This window comes from Sphaerodactylus townsendi, linkage group LG12 (genome assembly GCF_021028975.2).
Source record: "Sphaerodactylus townsendi isolate TG3544 linkage group LG12, MPM_Stown_v2.3, whole genome shotgun sequence".
In the NCBI taxonomy this organism is placed as follows: domain Eukaryota; kingdom Metazoa; phylum Chordata; class Lepidosauria; order Squamata; family Sphaerodactylidae; genus Sphaerodactylus; species Sphaerodactylus townsendi.
Window position 1 is genome coordinate 50,272,745 of NC_059436.1, and position 20,991 is coordinate 50,293,735.

General features: G+C 46.7%; 1 protein-coding gene across 4 annotated transcripts in view; it reads left to right on the plus strand.

Moving 5' to 3' along the window:
- Positions 1–20,991, plus strand: part of GOLGA2 (golgin A2) — a 59,972-nt gene that overhangs the window by 18,243 nt on the left and 20,738 nt on the right. For all 4 annotated transcript variants that reach the window (XM_048512760.1, XM_048512761.1, XM_048512764.1 and 1 more), the window contains 11 exons: positions 2,866–2,904; positions 4,280–4,342; positions 4,542–4,635; positions 7,686–7,792; positions 10,016–10,074; positions 11,054–11,195; positions 13,441–13,530; positions 14,396–14,503; positions 14,601–14,691; positions 17,655–18,001; positions 20,741–20,854. In XM_048512760.1, coding sequence (XP_048368717.1) covers positions 2,866–2,904; positions 4,280–4,342; positions 4,542–4,635; positions 7,686–7,792; positions 10,016–10,074; positions 11,054–11,195; positions 13,441–13,530; positions 14,396–14,503; positions 14,601–14,691; positions 17,655–18,001; positions 20,741–20,854 — 1,254 coding nt within the window. The remainder of the gene's footprint in view (positions 1–2,865; positions 2,905–4,279; positions 4,343–4,541; positions 4,636–7,685; positions 7,793–10,015; positions 10,075–11,053; positions 11,196–13,440; positions 13,531–14,395; positions 14,504–14,600; positions 14,692–17,654; positions 18,002–20,740; positions 20,855–20,991) is intronic.

A 20,991-nucleotide genomic window follows, 5' to 3' on the forward strand; every position in this document is an offset into this window, starting at 1 on the left:
GACTGAGTCCACCAGGTAATTCAGTTGTTAAAGGCGGAGTTGGTAAAGTTTTTTTGAGGATGGGGGAGAGGGCGTTACGTGCCCCTTTCCCCTTGTATATAATGAGAGTACTGATAAAAGTGGTACCACACCATGGCTCATTCCGCACATGCAGAATAATGCACTTTCAAACTGCTTTCAGTGCTCTTTGAAGCTGTGCGGAATGGCAAAATCCACTTGCAAACAGTTGTGAAAGTGGTTTGAAAACGCATTATTTTGCGTGTGCGGAAGGGGCCCATGTTAAAACCAGCAGCAAAGACAGATGCACAATCATAGCGACTTCCGAATAAAGCTGAATTTTCCTTCCTTGTGAGGTGCTGGATCTGTTTCAGCAGAGACTCAAGCGAAGTGAGGCCGGGTGGATCCTGGTCAATCTGGTCCATCTTTTCAGTATTCGTGGCACAGTAAACGAGCCCACTTACCTTGTAGCTTGCATGGATTGCTGCTGCTGCTGCTACTCTGTTTGCTGCTTTTAATACAGCTAGCAAAAAAAGAAAATAAAAGGTCCCGCATTGTTTGACATCTTTCCCCCTTCATTTCATTTCCTCCCAGTTCATTTCATGGCATCTCTTTGATTTTGCTGTATTGTTTTTTTCCTGTGTCCCCAAATGCCTTATATTTGAGCATTGCCTACTAATAGGCCTCCCAGTTTGCCTACAAGCAACCGGAATTCACCCTTATAATAAGAAAACCCACATTCTCCGCTGAAAAAAGTATCCAAGAGGATTTTTTTAAAAAAACCAACAACGATTTTTTATCACAGAAATTTCACTTTGTATGTTGGAGTCTGCAGATGGAAAGTTGGGATTCATGTAACTTCAGGTGTGGGAGCTTTACTGAGTAGAAAGGCTGATAATCTCAAAAAGCTCCCACCAACAGAAACGTACATCTTTTAGCTGGGGTTGGGAAAACATAACAAATTCCCAGATCCAGATGTGAAGTGCATATACTTAGGCCAATGATGGGAGTTGAGTGTTTGTATCAGGTGTCCACGTGCCTGAGATTTTTCCAGCTTTGTATAATTTTTCCTATTCATTCATGAAGAAAAGGAATGTAATCTTTTTTGTGTGTCTGTTTTTGAATAAGATTCTCGATACAAGGCTTTCTAGATTTTCCATTGTCTAGTCCAGGGGTCTGCAACCTGAGGCTCTCCAGATGTTCATGGACTACACATCCCCTCAGCCCCTGCCAGCATGGCCAATTTGGCCATGCTGGCAGGGGCTGATGGGAATTGTAGTCCATGAACATCTGGAGAGCCGCAGGTTGCAGACCCCTGGTCTAGTCTTCCTTTGATTTTTGCCTTCTCAGGTTTATTTATTTGGAATACATCTATCCTGTCTTTTTAGAGGCCTGTTCAATTTGCTCTTTTTCTCACTAGTCTCAGGAGTTGAATCTTAAATCTAAGGAGTTCCGTGTTTTCCTTTTCTTACCGGAACCAAAACAAAAACACCCCGGGTCCAGGGATGTAGTTGTTAGCGTGGGAGATGCCAACTGCAGGAGATGTTCATGGAAGACGAGAGGAGACAACATCTTTCCTCAAGTAGAACTTGGGAAGAGTTTAGAGGCCGCTGTTGGTGCTCCGGCTGATCCAGTGGCTACCAGCTTATCTTTACATAAAATCTCCCTTCCCAGAGTGCTCGTTGTCCTTTTAGATGCAGCCCTTTAGAGACCCGATCCTGCCTGCTTTCAAGTGGTTCTTCTCGTTTATTTGCTAGCTTTTGTTTCTTTTTGTTCTGTCGAAATTAAAAGCACTTTCACTGTTAGTCAGCAAATCCTATTGGTGGTCTGTCTGTATGTTTCAGCTGGCATCTTGCTGTGTTACATCTCTGTACAGAAACCCATCCTGGGGGGCCTGCTGGGCAGCTATTGCCTGAGACATTGAAGGATCAAGCCTTGCGTTATATGGCCTGTAGAAACTGTGCTTCCCTTTCTAGGGCGTGTTAATGGGCTGTTGCTGCCCCAAGGAGAGCAGCCACGTCTGATAGCCTCCTTTTGTGAACTGACCGCTGGTTGAGTAGAAATCTTAGACTTCCGAGTTGTGAAGAACTGTCTTCCTTTGAAAGTGTTCTGTGCTGCTCTGGAGCTTGGTTCCTCACTAGACCTGTTGCGTTGGCTTTAGTAGCAAGCTTTCAAGTTGCGCAGATTCCTTCTGCAGGCAGCCAACCCTGCACAATTCAAGTTGCATGTGAACAGCAGTGGATCTTAAATGTTACATCAGACAGTAAATATGAGTGGCAGCTTTTAACGTAAGGATAAGGAATGTTCTTATTCTTTTGGTGTTCCTCTTGGTGCAAGATCGTACCCAGATCCAGACCCATTTCTTGTTGCCCCTAAGTCAGGAATCCAGAATGGCTTGACTCAAATGAATCACTGCCTTACTTCCAAATCTCCAAAATCTTAGTTGTAAGCCTGGTTGCATTAGCCCAGGGGTAGGGAACCTGCGGCTCTCCAGATGTTCAGGAACTACAATTCCCATCAGCCTCTATCAGCATGGCCAATTGGCCATGCTGGTAGGGGCTGATGGGAATTGTAGTTCCTGAACATCTGGAGAGCCGCAGGTTCCCTACCCCTGCATTAGCCTATATCCATGGTGGCGAACTTTTGGCACTCCAGATGTTATGGACTACAATTCCCATCAGCCCTTGCCAGCATGGCCAATTGACCATGCTGGCAGGGGCTGATGGGAATTGTAGTCCATAACATCTGGAGTGCCAAAGGTTTGCCACCACTGGCCTATATGCTCTCCAGCCAGTCAAGGAAAGCCGGTCGAGAAACCTGTATGCCGTGCTACTAGTACTGATGTATTAATTTTACTTCCTTCTGCAGAAACAGCAGAACCAAGAGGCCATGAATCAGCTGGAGCAGGTAATACGCTGTGTTCCGGAGGCTGGTGTTGCCAAGTAGTTCTTCTCATCACCAAGCAGAAATTATAGTGTGTGGTGGGCAAGGGCGACTGACTCAGCTGAACACTGGAGAGCAGACTATAATGAAATGTTTGTCAAAGCCCCATGAGGCTGGCCAGTTGTTTGTTCTGCCACCAGAGCAGAATTTTAGAACCGATCCTCAGCAGCCGTACGGGGAGCTGTTGCTTTTGTGCGATGTGGATTCTGTGATGCAGTCATACCGCTTCAACTTGCCTTGTGGATTGCCCTTTTCAGGCAGCTAGTTTTGTGGCCGGTGCCACGTGTTCCCAGGTGCAGCTCGGAAACTCAAATATCTGGTGCCTGTCTGGACTTCTCTTCAATGAATAAGCTCCGTACATACATAGGTGGAAGCACAGTTGGTCATGACGATGATGCTCACCTTCCGCTATGCATTTTTGCACGTGGTTTGTTATTTGATTGCAGTCTTGTTTAGCTAGATCAGGGGTCTCCAGATGTTCATGGACCCCTGAGCCAGGTGCTTCGGAGCTAGATGCCTTATGGTTTCTTGTTTATAATGGTTGTGACCATAGTGGCTGAGGAAGACTAGTAAGTTGAAAGTATTGAGACCTTCCCGGGACAATACTACCACTCACCATCCATTGATCATCATCCATAAATGCCTGTATCATCATCATGACCAACTGTGCTCCCACCTATGTATGTATGGAGCTTATTCATTGTAGAGGAGTCCAGACAGGCACCAGATATTTGTCCAGACAGGCACAGAAGGAGTGATCAGTGTGACTTGCAGCCAGTGGTGGGATCCAAAAATTTTAATAACAGGTTCCGATGGTGGTGGGATTCAAACTGTGGCGGCGCCGCACACACACACCTCCAGTCCCTATTGGGCAGGGAGGTTGCTTTAGTAACCCCTTCTCGGCACTCAGAAAAAATTAGTAGCCACTTCTAGAGAAGTGGTGAGAACTGGTTGGATCCCACCTCTGCTTGCAGGCCTCCCAAATAATGACCGCTGTATTTTCAGATTAAAACCGTAGTCAAACTGTGTCGAAGCAGTGGTACTTAGACAATGAGCGAGCACAGAACAGCCATCAGCTTCTACTCATCTTCTGGCATTGCCTTGAATTGCTTTGACTACAAATCCCATGAGCCCCTGCCAGCCCCAGAAATAGAGGAAGGCCAAGGAGGCGATCCAGGAAGAGCTGTAACTTTATCACCCGCAGTTGCCAGGATTTGTGTTCAGGAGCTTCTGGCAGAGAACGCATCAGATCTGCAGTGTGTGTGAATTAAATGTCATGCGGGAGGCAGGCTGCCCATCCAATGTGTTTTGTTGATGCCTATACTTTGCATTTCAATAGGAAAAGAAGGGGTTTGAGCAGAAATTCTCAAAGGAGCAAGCAGCCTTGCGAGAACAGTTACAGGTAGGCAGACTGTCTCCTTTAGCGCTGTAGCATAATCAGCACTTCCCTCTTCCTAGCTCCTTCGGGTCACAGGTGGGCTATTCTTGCCTTTGAGAAGAGGCATCTAGCTTTCATTAATTAACTTTCAGCAACTCCTGTGATGCAGAAATTCTAATCAGCAGTGGCCCATTTGTTCAGTTTTTCTCTACTCTCCTTAAAGGTCCACATCCAGACGATAGGAATACTGGTATCAGAGAAGTCTGAGCTACAAACAGCCCTTGCGCACACACAACAGGCCGCTCGGCAGAAAGCGGGTAAGGAGGCAGCTCTTTTGAGTATCTGATCATAATGGGAGGCAATAACTATAGTACTGCTGTGCTAGACCGGAAATATTTTTGCTAAGGTTTGTGCTCATGCAAGGAACTACAGTGCACTGAAGCAGTATTCAGGGATACAGCAACATCTCCCCACCTTGGAAGAACTCTATAATTCCCGAAGCCTAAAGAAAGCCCAAAATATTCTGAGAGACCCGTCTCATCCAGCACACTCTCTTTTTGAACTGTTACCATCCGGCAAACGATACAGGTCTATCAAAACTAGGACAAAGAGGCTTAGAGACAGGTTCTACTCTAGAGCTGTGGCTATGCTGAACTCCGTGGCTTCGTGCTGATGTGTTTGTGGCTGTGTAGGGATGGGTGGAGGAAGGGGAAAGTGAGGATGGGGTATGAGTCTGAAATTGTGTGCATCGAGGAATGCTGCTGTAAATTTTGTTGTGCGTGCACAATGACAATAAAATGCTTATGCTTATGAAAAAAAACATAGTTGCACTTCAGCATCACTTGGTCCAGCGCTTGGGTGTAGTTATCCCATGCCTTAGGCCAGTGTTTCCCAACCTTTTCGACATCACGGTACCCTTGAACTCGCTCTTCATATCTCAGGGTACCCTTGAGGTTCGTTTGATTATTTTCTTTTGCATTTTTAAGGGTTTTTTCTCGTTTTGGGCCTGTAGGTGGGGGGAGTGGCAAGCAGGGGGAGGGGAGGGGAGGGAAAGCATCGTTGACAGCCACATTGTTTGTTTGCCTAAATTCGGCGTAGATTGGGGGGTAGATTTAAAGGGAGCTCTCCGAATTTAGGCAAATAAAACAATGCTGTTTTTCAGTGTTGTTTAAAGAAGAAGAAGAGTTTAGATTTATATCCCCCCTTTCTCTCCTGCAGGAGACTCAAAGGGGCTGACAATCTCCTTGCCCTTCCCCCCCTCACAACAAACACCCTGTGAGGTAGGTGCGGCTGAGAGAGCTCCGAGAAGCTGTGACTAGCCCAAGGTCACCCAGCTGCCGTGTGTGGGAGTGTACAGGCTACTCTGAATTCCCCAGATATGCCTCCACAGCTCAGGTGGCAGAGCGGGGAATCAAACCCGGTTCCTCCAGATTAGATACACGAGCTCTTAACCACCCATGCCACTGCTGCTCCTTTGAGCCCATTTGATTCTGGTGGGGTTGGGTGGGTGGTAGCATTGTCATGGTACCCCTGGGACGTGCTCATGGCACCCCAGGGTGCCACGGAACCCTGGTTGGAAATCACTGCCTTAGACATTGGAAGCTCTTTGGAGAAGACCAGATCAATTGTTCCAAGAAAAATGGAAGTTGTATTTTGCATATTATTATTGAAAACAAAAAGTATATTGGTTGTGGTAGGTTTTCTGGGCTGTGTGGCTGTGGTCTGGTAGATCTTGTTCCTAACATTTCGCATGTTAGACACAGTGTGTAACAGACTTCTCTCTCATACACCTCTGAGGATGCCAGCTACAGATGCAGACGAAACGTTAGGAACAAGGTCTACCAGACCACGGCCACACAGCCCAGAAAACCCACAACAACCAATTGAATCCGCCCACGAAAGCCTTCGACAATACAGAGAAGCATATTATTTTTTCTTTTATCATTGATAAAAAGACTGACCGAGAGGTTAAAATGATAGGCTTGATGTTGAAGCTTAGAAATAATAGTAAAATTGTTATACTAATATTCCTGTTAGTTAAAATGCACCATACATAACGGTTAACTTTTAAAATTACAGATTTCATCAAATGCTTTATGATTTTTGTGGAAAATTTCCAGAAAATGTTCAAGAATCTTTTAAGTATAAAGTATTACAAATGTGGAGATCCATTTTAGTTGATAATTGATATATGTATTTTTCTCTTTTTGCTAATTATGAAAAATAATAACATTTCTCAAAAATCCAACTCTTGATTTGGAATATATTTCAGGATAGTGCTTCAGGTGTCTTTCAGAACTGGTCCCAGTGCTTGGATTTTATCCTGTTTTTAATGCCTTCTGATGCTGCTTTACATGTGCTTGTTACTTTTATGGAAGTTTTAGTGGTTGGTTGATGTTACAGAATATTTTATGCTTTTTGAGATTTTTTTCCCCCAAGGGTATTTTGATTAATGTAATTGTTGTATTTTTAATTGTTATAAGCTGCCTTGGTTGGTTTCCTGAAGAGGCAGCCAAGAAACGACTTAAACAATAAATAACCCAGTCTCCCCTGTACTTGGGTAAAGTCCACAACAGAATGCAAAATGCTGTTGCATAATCAGTGAAGAAGAATCATAGGCTGGAAGCGATCCGAGTGTAATGTTTTGCAGTTTTAGAAAAGCCTGTAGAATGCTATGGGCAACTGCTGTCTCCTTCGTTTGCAACAACAATACTTTTGTGCTGAGACCTTAGAGACAACAGCATAGCCTTTGCCAGCTCTGGTTGCCTGATGCCCTGATCCTATCCCTCTGTATCTCTGTGTCTACTTCCAATATCAGCAGTGGTGTAGTGGTTAAGAGCAGGTGTACTCTAATCTGGAGGAACCGGGTTTGATTCCCCGCTCTGCCACTTGAGCTGTGGAGGCTTATTTGGGGAATTCAGATTAGCCTGTGCACTCCCACACATGCCAGCTGGGTGATCATGGGCTAGTCACAGTTCTTCTGAGTGCTCTCAACCCCACCTACCTCACAGGGTATTTGTTGGGGGAGGGGGAAGGGGAAGGAGTTTGTAAGCCCCTTTGAGTCACCCTGCAGGAGAGAAAGGGGGATATAAATCCAACTCCTCCTCCTCCTCCTCCTCCTCCTCCTCCTCCTCCTCTACTACTACTACTACTACTACTACTACTACTACTACTACTACTACTACTACAATAACATTGTAATGCTGTCACTTTGTGGTATTTGCACAGCCACGTAGTGGCAGTCACCATAGGCCAAGTCAAGTGTTGCTAAGACCAGGAAAAGTTTAAATTTGAAAGTGAATTGGTGGTCAGACTCTGCTAGCCCACTTGCTTCAATTTCGTTCCCATGTTGTTTTCATTTGTGCAGGAGAAGTTGAGGACCTGGCTTCTCGGTTGCAGTCCTCCCGGCAGAGGATATCTGAGCTGGAGCACACTCTTTCCTCCATCTCTACCCAACAGAAGCAGTCAGAGAAAGTAAGAACATTCGATATTTACTTTTTGTTATTTTGTCTTCTCTCTGTCTCACACTTGATGCTTTCTTCTTTTGGAGGTCGAACGGGGAACTGTTTTTTCAAACCATCTTTTTTGTCCTTCCAGTAGATCTGTTTATGTCTGTCTTATATTTCATTGGTTTGTTCAGCTTCACAGATCCGGCACCTTGCTTTGTTTCCCTTGCCAAATCTGTTCTTGTTCTCTGCCAGAGGACAAAGGCAACATTTTCAGTCAAAGACTTATTTTGGCAAAGTCCATCTTGCTGTCTTCAGCTCAGACTCATGTCTAATGAGTGGTGCTGACTAAAGAGTCATTCTGTGTAGATGGAGCCAAACTCTTCTGAGTCTTGGCTTTAGTTACTTGGCCTAGTCAGGTCTGAAATCCCAGGGAGATCTGTTTTGTCCCTACAGTTGGAGAATTGGTGGTGCTGTTGAGAAAAGACTGCCCTCGGTGACATATCCGAAGGGCTCAGGGCGGTGAACAAAACATAGAAGTAGAGCACACAGTAAAATCAGTAATATCAAATTGGAATAAATAAGTATTAAACAGTGGCTCTATATGTATTAAAACTACCCCATTAAAAGCAGCGTTCAGTCAAATATAAATAGATGGCGTCCTACTAACAGATCCCCAAAAAGAAGATGGCGTCCTACTAACAGATCCCATGCTGGCAAGTGCTGATGGGATTTGTAGTCCATGAACATCTGGAGAGCCTCAGGTTGCAGACCCCTGGGTCAATGGCAGAGTTGCCAGTCATCAGCATAGTCAGTACTGAATTGAACAGACTAACGACAAGGCTTCTTATAAGGCTGTTTCAAATGAGCCTCTGCGTAAATTAGCAGCTTCTACATCTAATTACAAAGAAGTTGAAAGCCAGTAAGGAGACAGATGTTTTACCATGCTTTATAGCAGTTATTACACTCTGTGTCAGGTGGGCTTCCTTTGATTTAATTAAAATATGTCCACCAGCACTTTTCCTCCTGAAAAGCAAGCACCTAAGTCCTAAGGTATCTTGCACATAAATCATAAATACAGATAAAACAAGTGCTCGTAGTAAAAGTACCAGCTAACCATTTTAGAAGCAAAGCTGGGTTAAAGAGCGCTCAAGCTGGTTTTACACAACCAGTACGTGATAAACATATCCGCCATAAACTGGGCAGGGGAATCCTATCTAAAACATCAGCTTTACTGATGTCGGATGCTGTGTATTGGCAATGGATCTCCAGGGTTTTTGGCAGAGCCGAGCCTTTCCCTGCCTAAGATACTTTAAATGGAGTTTATGTAGCCCTTCCAATTATGCTGTGCGCTGTTAAAAGCTAAGCAGGTCTGGTTGTTGTGGGTTTTCCGGGCTGTGTGGCCGTGGTCTGGTAGATCTTGTTCCTAACGTTTCACCTGCACCTGTGGCTGGCATCTTCAGAGGTGTAACAGACTTCTCTCTGTGATATGCCTCTGAAGATGCCAGCCACAGGTGCAGGTGAAACGTTAGGAACAAGATCTACCAGACTATGGCCACGCAGCCCGGAAAACCCACAACAATCAGTTGAATCAGGCTGTGAAAGCCTTCGACAATACACTAAGCAGGTCTGGTTCATGCCAGTGACTGCCGTGCCCCTGGACTATTCAGTAACGAGACTCTGTATTCAGTTGATTTCTTTATTATGAAACAGCACCAGGAATAAGCATTTAGACTTCTATTGCCAGAACTGAGCAGAGCCAGGGCAGTATTGCAGCTGTTATATACCATATCTCCCCCTATGTCATGTCACCCCACCCCAGCATACCTGTTCCCAAAGGTGGATGGCACCCCCCTAGCCCCACAGCCTGCTGGAAGAAGAAACCACCTTCCCACCCACCAGGGTCGAAACAATTTACATTTCCTGCTACTGAGAGAGCTACAACAGCAGGTGTCTAACAAGCTGAGAAAGAGCCTGAGAAGGATCAAAGCGGAAAAACAGAAGCATAGTTGGGGGTGGGGGAGGGGGAAAGACAGGTTTCCACATCCCGGGCAGGAGCCGTAAACACGCCAGGATCAAACAGGGACTGATCATGACAGTGACTGCAAAGGCATCCTCCTGGGGATCCCATAAAGGCTGTTTTGAGTTTTGTAGAAGAAAGGCAGGGTATAAATGAAACAAATAAGTATCATATAAACACCCGGAGTCCTGATCTCCGTGTTTTGATTTGTTCTTATCTTTTCATTGGTAGCATAATAAAGAGCTGGCAAAAGAACGAGACAGCCTAAAGCTGGAAGTCTACAAGCAGAGGTGAGATGCGCTAGTATTGCTGTTGCGCTGCGATGTTCACGAGTTTTCTTCTTGCATAAATGGAACGCGTGATGTTTTCCCAAGTTGCCGCCTTCTTTCCTTTACTACCCTGTCCCTGAATATAAGACATCCCCTGAAAATAAGACGTAGTAGAGGTTTTGCTGAAGTGCGAAATATAAGGCATCCCCCGAAAGTAAGACATAGCAAAGTTTTTGTTTGGAAGCATGTCTGACGAACAGAACACAGAAAAATAAGACATCCCCTGAAAATAAGACATAGCACATCTTTGGGAGCAAAAATTAATATAAGACACTGTCTTATTTTCGGGGAAACACGGTATGATCGAAATGTATCATTTGACCCTGTTCCTCCCTCATGTAACAAAGAAGTTATAGCGAAAGCAGTGGCTACTTAGATGGAGACCAACAAGGAGTACCACGGTCGCTATGCAGAGGCAGACGATGGCAAGCTACCTCTGTTCACGTCTTGCCTTGAAAACTCTATGGCAGGGGTCTGCAACCTACGGCGCTCCAGATGTTCATGGACTACAAATCCCATCAGCCCCTGCCAGCATGGCCAATTGCTGGCATGGGGCTGATGGGAATTGTAGTCCATGAACATCTGGAGAGCCGCAGGTTGCAGACCCCTGCTCTATGGGGTTTCCGTAAATCGGCTGTGACTTGATAGCACTTTCCACCAGTTTTATCCACCCCTCTGTGGGAAAGCTGAAATAGCCAAAGTCCCTTGTTCTGTAAAAGCATAAAAAGGCAGCAGTTCTGCTCCCTTGCATCTGCCTACCTTAGGCAAGGAAAAACTATGTGTCCTGGTTTCCATGCTGTGGTTTGGATCCTGGATCTGAAAGTGCTGAAGTCTACTGTGTCTGGTGACGGAGCCCAAGAACCAGCCTAGTGACAGAGCCCCAGACTCTTACAAATAGTGGCTGTTTTGGTGGTCTTTAACAGTTTGGGTGTGTTTCTAGCAAAAGCAGTGAAGAACTAAAGCAGCAGAATTCCGAACTGTCTGAGAAGCTGCGGGTGCTGATTTCGGAGAACTCGTCCATGAAGCTGGATGTGGACGATCTGCACAAGAAACTGGAAATGGCAGAACTGATGATTCAACAGGTGAAGTTACTTGCTCTGTAGCTCAGCTGCAACTGTGGGAGGAGGGAGGTGTGACTGTTGGCTGCACGATGCTCTTTCGTACAGCCAAAGCAACATATCCCACGAGAAACCTGCAATCAGGGCCCCTCCCTTGCCCCATGCACAGGTAGGAATTTCCCTCCATAGCTGTTAAGCATGGTAGGGGAATAAAGACTATGGCTCATTCCGCACATGCAGAATAATGCGCTTTCAAACTGCTTTCGGTGCTCTTTGAAACTGTGCGGAATAGCAAAATCCACTTGCAAACAGTTGTGAAAGTGGTTTGAAAACGCATTTTTTTGCGTGTGCGGAAGGGGCCTATGTCTCAAGGTTCCCCTGTTGTGCTAACGGCAGGTGAGGCTGGTAAAGGGCTAAAGCTGCTGATTTCAACCAAATTGGGGCTCTCCTTTGGCTGCTTTTTAATGTTAAAACAGCAACAGATGGTAGATTTTCTACATTTGAGGGAGGGGGGGTCAGGTTCAAAGATATATCTTGTTCAAAAAGTTATTCTGTTACGCAGTTTAAAAGGGCTTGTTGCCCTTATGGGGTGTGAAACGGATTTTGAGCTTACTTAGCTCTGCTAAATTGGCAATAGTAGCAACATTTTTTAAAAAATTGTTAGACTCTCCTTCCAAAAGTGACTGGTTACACCAGGTGTGGAATATTGCATCATTAACTAAACTGACATCTGAACAAAGGGCCCAGATGAATAATTTCTTGTGTTTAGACAAATGGAGATTTGGGCATTTATAATATCTTGGAATAAGGTAAAAGAGAAAGCGTTTAAGACTTGTATGAGTCATTATAATTCCTCTTCGTTTCTTTGTGTGGTTGGGAGTATGAAATGTGTTAAGCTACACGTTGTGTTACATTTTGAAAGGTCAAGTTAAAAAAAACAGACAGCAGGTCCTATCGTGGATCTTCCATGAAATGTGCAGCTTGGCTCACAATGTTCCTCAAAAGAGGAGCTGCTGAATTTGGCAAGCTCTGATAATGGGAGGGAAGTCTGTACTGTAATTACTTTGTCATAGGAATTTTGACATCTTTGTGTTATGTTTTCGGATTTGAGAGGGAAGCAGCCAAATCAACTTTGCGCTTCATTGGTAATTGGTACTTCTGATCACCTAAGACGCAGCTCTGTGTACTTGGCACCTCATAAGTTTTAGTTTTCCCCTAGCAAAGCTTTTATCTTTTAAAACATAATTTTGTGCCTAAGGTTCTGCTAGTTGGGCAGCAAGTACTGTCTTTTTGGAAGAAAGGTTTCAGGGATTTAGATTTAGATGAGCGGTAAGTGGAAATGGAGAAGGGTGGGGGGAATAAGCAGCCTTAGGAGAAGGATACAAAGAGATGTGTGGGGGGTGGGGGGTTGGAAGTTGCAGTCCAAGACCGATGAAAGCCTCTTCTGGTCATGTACTGTTCATACACTGCCTGTAACAGTAATGGTGAACCTTTTCGAGACCGAGTGCCCAAATTTCAGCCCCAAACTCACTTATTTATTGCAAAGTGCCAACACGGCAATTTAATCTGAATACTGAGGTTTTAGTTTAGACAATACGGTTGGCTTTGAGGTGCCCATTACTCAGGAGTAAGCTTGGTGAAGCAACCGTGCCACACTTCGAATGGGTGAATCACGACCCTAGGAGGGTTTACTCAAAAGCAAGCCCCATTGCCAGCAACCAAGCTTACTCCCAGGTAAAGGATTGTGCCCAGGACAGCCTAGATGTGTGTGGGGGGGGTGATTTTCTGCCCCCCCCCACATGATGAACTCTGGGTGTGCGTGCCCACAGAGAGGACTCTGAGTGCCACCTCTGGCACCCGTCCCATAGGTTCGCCATCACTGGCCTATAATGTTTCCTAGATTTTCCTCTGAAGCCTTGTGGGATGGAAACTTGGAGTAAAAATAAATGAAAGCTAAGATAATCAACATAGTTTTATATGAGCTAGCACAGGGGTCTGCAACCTGCGGCTCTCCAGATGTTCATGGACTACAAATCCCATCAGCCCCTGCCAGCATGGCCAGTTCACAGATCCTTTGCTCTTAGATTACACACCCACCCCACACACACCCCGCTCTCTCCTGGGCAAACCATCCATATCAATAATGTCTTTGCAATTCTGAGCTAGTAGAACTACGGGGAATCCTCTTGTGGGCCGCCGAATCTGGGAGAGAAGGATTGAAGATGGGAACACGTGCTTTCCATAACCATTTGTTTCATTCCCTTGCTAGTTCGCAAGTCAGCCGGGGATCCCGGATGCCACTCAGCAGTTGCAAATGGCGCTGGAGGAGAGAGCAAACTTAGAAGCACAAATGGCACAGGTAAGAGCCAAAAAACGATACTGAAAGAGCCCCACGTATCCAGCTGTTTGTGATGGGCCTGGCACCACAGCCTTAATTACAATTTCCTCTGTATTGTTTGACTATTTAAAAAAATTTTTATTGTATCATTTGAATTTTACAGTTTATAATAATTTCCTCCTTCGTGCATTTTCAAACAATACATTTTCCCCCTTTTCTCCCTCCCCTCATTCCATCTTCCTCATAGTTTTGTCACACAAACAGCAGTAAGTTCATTCTCTGTAGCCTCTTCTCCCATATTTCTTCATTAAGAACATAAGAACTAGCCTGCTGGATCAGACCAGAGTCCATCTAGTCCAGCACTCTGCTGCTCACAGTGGCCCACCAGGTGCCTTTGGGAGCTCACATGCAGGATGTGAAAGCAATGGCCTTAAGAACATAAGAACTAGCCTGCTGGATCAGACCAGAGTCCATCTAGTCCAGCACTCTGCTGCTCACAGTGGCCCACCAGGTGCCTTTGGGAGCTCACATGCAGGATGTGAAACCAATGGCCTTCTGCAGCTTTTGCTCCCGAGCACCTGGACTGTTAAGGCATTTGCGATCTCAGATCAAAGAGGATCAAGATTGGTAGCCATTGACTCGAGCTTCTTTCATCCAGTCCACGTATATTATCCATATCTTCAAAATTTCATTCTGTTTATCTTGCCACCTCTTATTTTTTGTTAATATATCGAAAATATCAAGTGTCACTTGTTCCCAGATATAGCCATTTCTGTAATGTCCCTTTTTTCTTTTCTTTCCAGCCCAAGGCTATTGTTGCATGGGCTGCTTTATGTATTATTTGACTTCACACTCTTGTCTTTTTTCCTTTTAACACGCCGAGCAGCTTTCGGAGTCTCTCCAGCAACTCCAGGCTGAACGGGATCGGTACGCCCACAAGCTGAAGGAGGAAGGGGAAATATGGCAGCAGAGGGTACAGCTGCTGTCTGAGCAGGTAAGGGCAGCAGCCACTTTTCAAGTAAGTTGCTAATCATTTGTCCTGAACAGCAAGGATCACAGAATGGGATTCTATCTCCTTTCTTGTGGTGCAGGTCCATACTTTGACGGAAGAGAAAGATCTGAATGTCACTCGCATCCAGGAGTTGGAAGCTAATTTGTCTGAGCTGCTCAGCAGTCAGTTGGGTAAGGTTCTGAGATGAAAGCAAGTCCTTCTTCCAAACATCATTCGTGGCTCCCTTTGTCCCCTTCCCCCTGTCCTGCTTTTATTTCTTCCGGGTTGTTTCCCTCACCTAGCAGTCCAGTAATTTGCTTTCTTCCTTTAATAAGAACATAAGAACAAGCCAGCTGGATCAGACCAGAGTCCATCTAGTCCAGCTCTCTGCTACTTGCAGTGGCCCACCAGGTGCCTTTGGGAGCTCACATGCAGGATGTGAAAGCAACGGCCTTCTGCGGCTGTTGCTCCCGAGCACCTGGACTGTTAAGGCATTTGCAATCTCAGATCAAAGAGGATCAAGATTGGTAGCCATAGATCGACTTCTTCTCCATAAATCTGTCCAAGCCCCTTTTCAAGCTATCCAGGTTAGTGGCCATCACCACCTCCTGTGGCAGCATATTCCAAACACCAATCACACGTTGCATGAAGAAGTGTTTCCTTTTATTAGTCCTAATTCTTCCCCCCAGCATTTTCAATGGATGCCCCCTGGTTCTAGTATTGTGAGAAAGAGAGAAAAATTTCTCTCTGTTAACATTTTCTACCCCATGCATAATTTTATAGACTTCAATCATATCCCCCCTCAGATGTCTCCTCTCCAAACTAAAGAGTTCCAAACGCTGCAGCCTCTCCTCATAAGAAAGGTGCTCCAGTCCCTCAATCATCCTCGTTGCCCTTCTCTGCACTTTTTCTATCTCTTCAATATCCTTTTTGAGATGTGGCGACCAGAACTGAGCACAGTACTTCAAGTGCGGTCGCACCACTGCTTTATATAAGGGCATGACAATCTTTGCAGTTTTATTCTCAATTCCTTTCCTAATTGTCCCCAGCATAGAGTTTGCCTTTAAGTCCCTTTCCCCAGTATTTCATATCTACCCGCTCCATCCCCTTCACGCATTACATTACACCCATAACAGAAAGAGTGACTTCAGCAAGCATGCCCCTTCCTTATTTACTTCCTTTATTTACATCAAGTGGCAATCTTTTTTTCTTCCATCTGTTTTGACGGGACTGTGAGCTTTCTGGGAGGAACGTTGTTTTGCTGCAGTTTTGCTTCACAAGTTGTCTTAGCTCAAGTGGTCGGGAGAGGGGGAAATACACATTGAAAATTGATCCAGCATAGTTGAAGAAGGCTTCAAGGAGATCAGAATTAAGTCCTCACCTAGAGGCTCAAGGAAACTCCAAGAGAACTAGAGAAATTGGTCTGACTCACCTTAAAGAAGCCTCTTAAACCAGACACACCTGCCCCACTTTTTGTATGTGACTGCACTAGACCCAAACTTACCGTATATGCTCATGTATAAGTCGAGTTTTTCAGCACATTTTTTGTGCTGAAAAAGCCCCCCTCGACTTATACACGAGTGAGGTGTATTTTAAAAATATTTTAGGGTTTTTACTTTGTCAGCCACCAGGGGGCGCATTTTTAGGCTAGCAGTACCACAATTTCAGGGTATCATTAGGTGACACTCCTGATGATACCAGCCAAGTTTGGTAAAGTTTGGTTCAGGGGGTCCATAACTTTGCCCCATCCCCCATTGTTTCCAATGGGAGCTAATAGTAGATGGGGCTACATTTTGAGGGTCCATAACTTTGGAACCTTGAACCAAACTTCACTAAACCTGGGTGGTATCATCAAGATAACCTCTTGCTGATACCAGCCAGGTTTGGTGATGTTTGGTTTAAAGGGTCCAAAGTTTTGGATCCCCAAACTGGGTGCTCCCATCCCCCATTGTTTCCAAAGGAAGCTAATAGTAGATAGGTCCTTTTGTGGGTCCATAACTTTGGACCCCCTGAACCAAACTTCGCCAAACCTGGATGGTATCATCAAGAGGGTCTCCTAAAGATACTCTGAAATGTTGGCACTGCTAACATAAACAGTTATTGTTGAGACCATATTGTTCTTGTTGACCCTCTTTTCCACTTACAGAGCTAGTTTACTGTTTTTCTTTGAAATAAATATTCAAAAACATTTAACCTACTGATGCCTCAATTAATGTAATTTTATTGGTATCTATTTTTATTTTTGAAATTTACCAGTAGCTGCTGCATTTTCCACCTTCGACTTATACGCGAGTCAATTTATTTTCCCAGTTTTTTGTGGTAAAATTAGGTGCCTCGACTTATATGCAGGTCGACTTATACACGATTATATACGGTAACCATATCATATCTGGCCCTGTAGTGATTCCAGAAGGAAATTACAGAATATAACAGAATCATTTCATGTATGCAAAGATAAACCTGGGTTTGTAAACCTGTGCAAATACATGCCTGCTTCACTTTATGTTGTGGGTGTAACGCCCTCACCTGGAGGCTTAAGGAAACTCCAAAAGAATGCGAGAAATCAAAGAGACTGATCCTCTTACAAGTGCTATGGGGAGTAGCAACTGTGTTCCATGTCCTAGGGTTCGCATAGAGCAGTGATGGCGAACCTTTTTGAGACCGAGTGCCCAAATTGCAACCCAAAACCCACTTATTTATCACAAAGTGCCGACGCGGCAATTTAACCTGAATAACCCCCTCGAGCCTGCTGTAGCCTCTAGCAAGTCCCACATGCGCTGCTCTGCGCCTCTCTAGCATCTCTGCCACCTCTCCCACCCCCACCCCCACCTCGGGCAGCAGCCACCTGGAGCACAGGCACCAGGCCCGCCAGCCTCCCTGCTTGCTCAGGTGCACGCACATCAAGTCCAGCGGCCCAGGCCAGCCTAGGTGTGTGTGTGTGTGGGGGGCGATTTCCCCCCCGCATGACAAACTCTTGTGTGCACGTGCCCACAGAGAGGGCTCTGAGTGCCACCTCTGGCACCCGTGCCATAGGTTCGCCATCACCAGCATAGAGACACTTCCACCAGAATTCAGGTTTGGAATCCGCAGGAGGCCTTGGATCCTCCAGCCGTGGTCACCTGTCGATTCCTCTTTTCCCAATTTGGCTGTGCAGCTCCTAAGCCCCAGGAGGCCGAGCCTGCCCCCTCCGCGGGGCCCACGGAAGCAGAGCTGCGCTTGCAGGAAGACGTCCGTCGGCTGCAGAGGGACAGGGAGGAGCTTCGCGAGCAGTGCCGAGCCCAGGTGCAGGACAACGAGCAGCTGAGCCGCCTCAACCGCGAGCAGGAGGAGCAACTGCTGGAGCTGGAGAAGGCCCTGCAGCGTTACAGCGAGGAGGCGGTGGACCGGAAGCAGATCCTGGAGAACATGCAGAGCGACAAGGCGACCATCAGCCGGGCCCTGACCCAGAACCGGGAGCTCAAGGAGCAGCTGGCTGAGCTGCAGAACGGGTTTGTCAAACTGGTGCGTCCCTCCTCGGGGTCAGAGGGAGGAGGTCCCTCCGTTGTCGGGTGTGATCCTATGACTGGCCTTTTCCTTTGGACTCTTGAATGTGGGCGTAAAGTACCAGTGGAGAGGCCTTTGTCCGTATTCAACAGCGCGTCTTCCCTCCACCTGTCCACAATTTTCTTTTTATTTGAAACACTTCACTCCTGCCTTCTCCTTTATTGACAACTCTTTGCCGTATTGTCGAAGGCTTTCACGGCCGGAATCACTTGGGTGCTGTGTGGTTTCCGGGCTGTATGGCCGTGTTCTAGCAGCATTCTCTCCTGAAGATGCCAGCCACAGATGGCTGGCATCTTCAGAGAATGCTGCTGAAGACGCCATACAGCCCGGAAACCACACAGCACCCAAACTCTTTGCCGTTTTGACTCCCTCTGGCTGGGGAGGGTGGTCCTCTGCTTGTTACCTGCAACGGCCAGCTTTTCGTCCTTGTTTTGTTTTTGGGCTAGCCTCAGCTCCCTACATTTTCCTCAGTGTGCTATAAAGTAAATCTCATTCTTTGCTGTCTGAAAAGCAGACTTCTAGTCCTTCTGGCGACAGAAAAAGACTTGAAAAGAGTTTTGCTTTCAAACCTGAGTAGACATCGCTTGCATGGGCTATGAGAATAGGCTTTCTTTTTGGAGAACAAGTAGTTGAAACTCAAAGCTGTACAGTTTGTCTTCTGGAGCTTTCCCCCTGAGCACTGAGGGATGTTTGCACATTCATGTTCTTCTTTCTTTGCAGTTTCTTGGTTTAGATGAAACGAGTATTTCAGGATCTGCTTCAGTATCGGGCATCACACTAAGGCATTTGTCCCCAACTAGATTTCACAGTATTTCCTGTGAAAAATACGGGAGACCTGAAATCTCTGAAGCACATACAGTTTTGCAGGTGTGGCGTTCCTCCTCCTCACCTAGGCCCTTGGGCAGTGTATCCTTCCCTCCTGCCCTAACCTGGGGGCTGGTCTCCCCAGACGATGACTCTTCCCATTGGCCCAAGGGGCCAAGAGACAACTGCGCCCACAAAGCTCTGGGTGTACGGGGTAGCCCTCACCCACGCCACCCTCCTACTAGTAGGTCTCCCTGCCTCCCTTCCCCCGCCTGGTATTGGGAGTTGCGACCTCCCTCTCCCTTGTTGCTTCACAGGGAGAGGAGTTTCCAGGGGTTTGTGTCTCCCCTGTGGCCTCACAGGGAGAGGTGTTTACTGCTTGTGTGAAAGCCTCCCACCCTGTTACTGCACAGGGTGGGGACCAGCCTGAATCATGGTCTGGGATCTGATAGGGCCGTAGGGCGGGTCCCAGGGCATGTGGCCCTGCTCCAGATAAGACCATACAATTCCCATCAGCCTCTGTCAGCATGGCCAATTGGCCATGCTGGCAGGAGGTGATGGGAATTGTAGTCCATAACATCTGGAGTGCCAAAGGTTCGCCACCACTGTTATATACCTTCTGCCCTCTCATTCTTCTTCCTCCTCCCAGCTGCTTCTCCAGTCCATCTTCTGCAGCTGCCTCAGCTGTGGGCGGGCAGGCCCTGCCTGGTCTGAGCTGCTCCTTCAGCCTATCACCCCCATTTGGCTCAGCTCTGGGCTTGCTGGGCCTACACCTCCTCTCTTCCCTGCCTTCCTCTCTGAACAAGGCTTCTACGGCTCCAAGAGGCTCCTCTGCAGCCTTTCCATCTCCTGCTGTGCCAGCCTGTGTGTGACCCAGCGGGGCAAGTCCGGGCGCTGCAGCTGAGCCCAGACAGCAGGGATGGCCATACTGGACTGACCTCAGTAGACCAATAGTCTGATTAATTGTGAAGAAGCTCCCTGTGCTCTGCCTGCCTTGAGACTTCTTGGGTGACCCTTTGACCAGTCATTTTCTGACCACTTTGTCTGCCTCACAAGTAAGCAGCCAGTTCATTCCAGCCGTGAAAGCCTTCCACAAGAGAGTAAACATATTTCCTAATTACTCTTCCACCCGAGTGTATATAAATGTGGCCTATTTTTGCCCCAACCTTCGTCACTTTACACCCTGTCGGGCTGCTTCCATCAAGGAAGGGAGAATGCACTTTTTTCTACTTTCAAAGGACAGTGTATGCTCTTGCCTTTGGATCTGGGACACCCAGGATCCGATCTCCACTCCATCATGGAAGCTTGCTGGGTCACCTTTGGCAAGAGCAGGGGTCTGCAACCTGCGGCTCTCCAGATGTTAATGGACTACAAATCCCATCGTCCCCAATTGGCCATGCTGGCAGGGAATGATGGGATTTGTAGTCCATGAATGTCTGGAGAGCTGCAGGTTGCAGACCTCTGGGCAAGAGAATGTACAGGAGCAGCAGTGGCGTAGGAGGTTAAGAGCTCGTGTATCTAATCTGGAGGAACCGGATTTGATTCCCAGCTCTGCCGCTTGAGCTGTGGAGGCTTATCTGCGGAATTCAGATTAGCCTGTGCACTCCCACACGCGCCAGCTGGGTGGCCTTGGGCTAGTCACAGCTTCTCGGAGTTCTCTCAGCCCCACCTACCTCACAGGGTGTTTGTTGTGAGGGGGGAAGGGACAGGAGATTGTAAGCCCCTTTGAGTCTCCTGCAGGAGAGAAAGGGGGGATATAAATCCAAACTCTTCTTCTTCTACAGTCCTTTCTTGTAGAAAAGTGCATTCCTCCCCTCCCTCAGTTCCTTTGTACATAAACCACTTAGCAGGGTTTGGATCTCACTCCACCTGACCAGCGCTGTTTCTTCACAGACCAATGAGAACATGGAGGTGACGAGTGCCTTGCAGTCCGAGCAGCACGTGAAGAAGGAGCTGGCTAGAAAGATCGGGCAGCTGCAGGAGAAGCTGGCAGAGCTCAAGGCGACGGTATGGCCCGCCCAGGGAAGGCTGTGGATGGGGGGTGCCGGGAGCCCCTCGCAGGAGGAGGAGAGGTTCTGAGGTGCACCAGCTGCCTGTGTGCTGCCCCCTTCAGGCCAAATTAAGACTGAACCATCCTCCTTGTT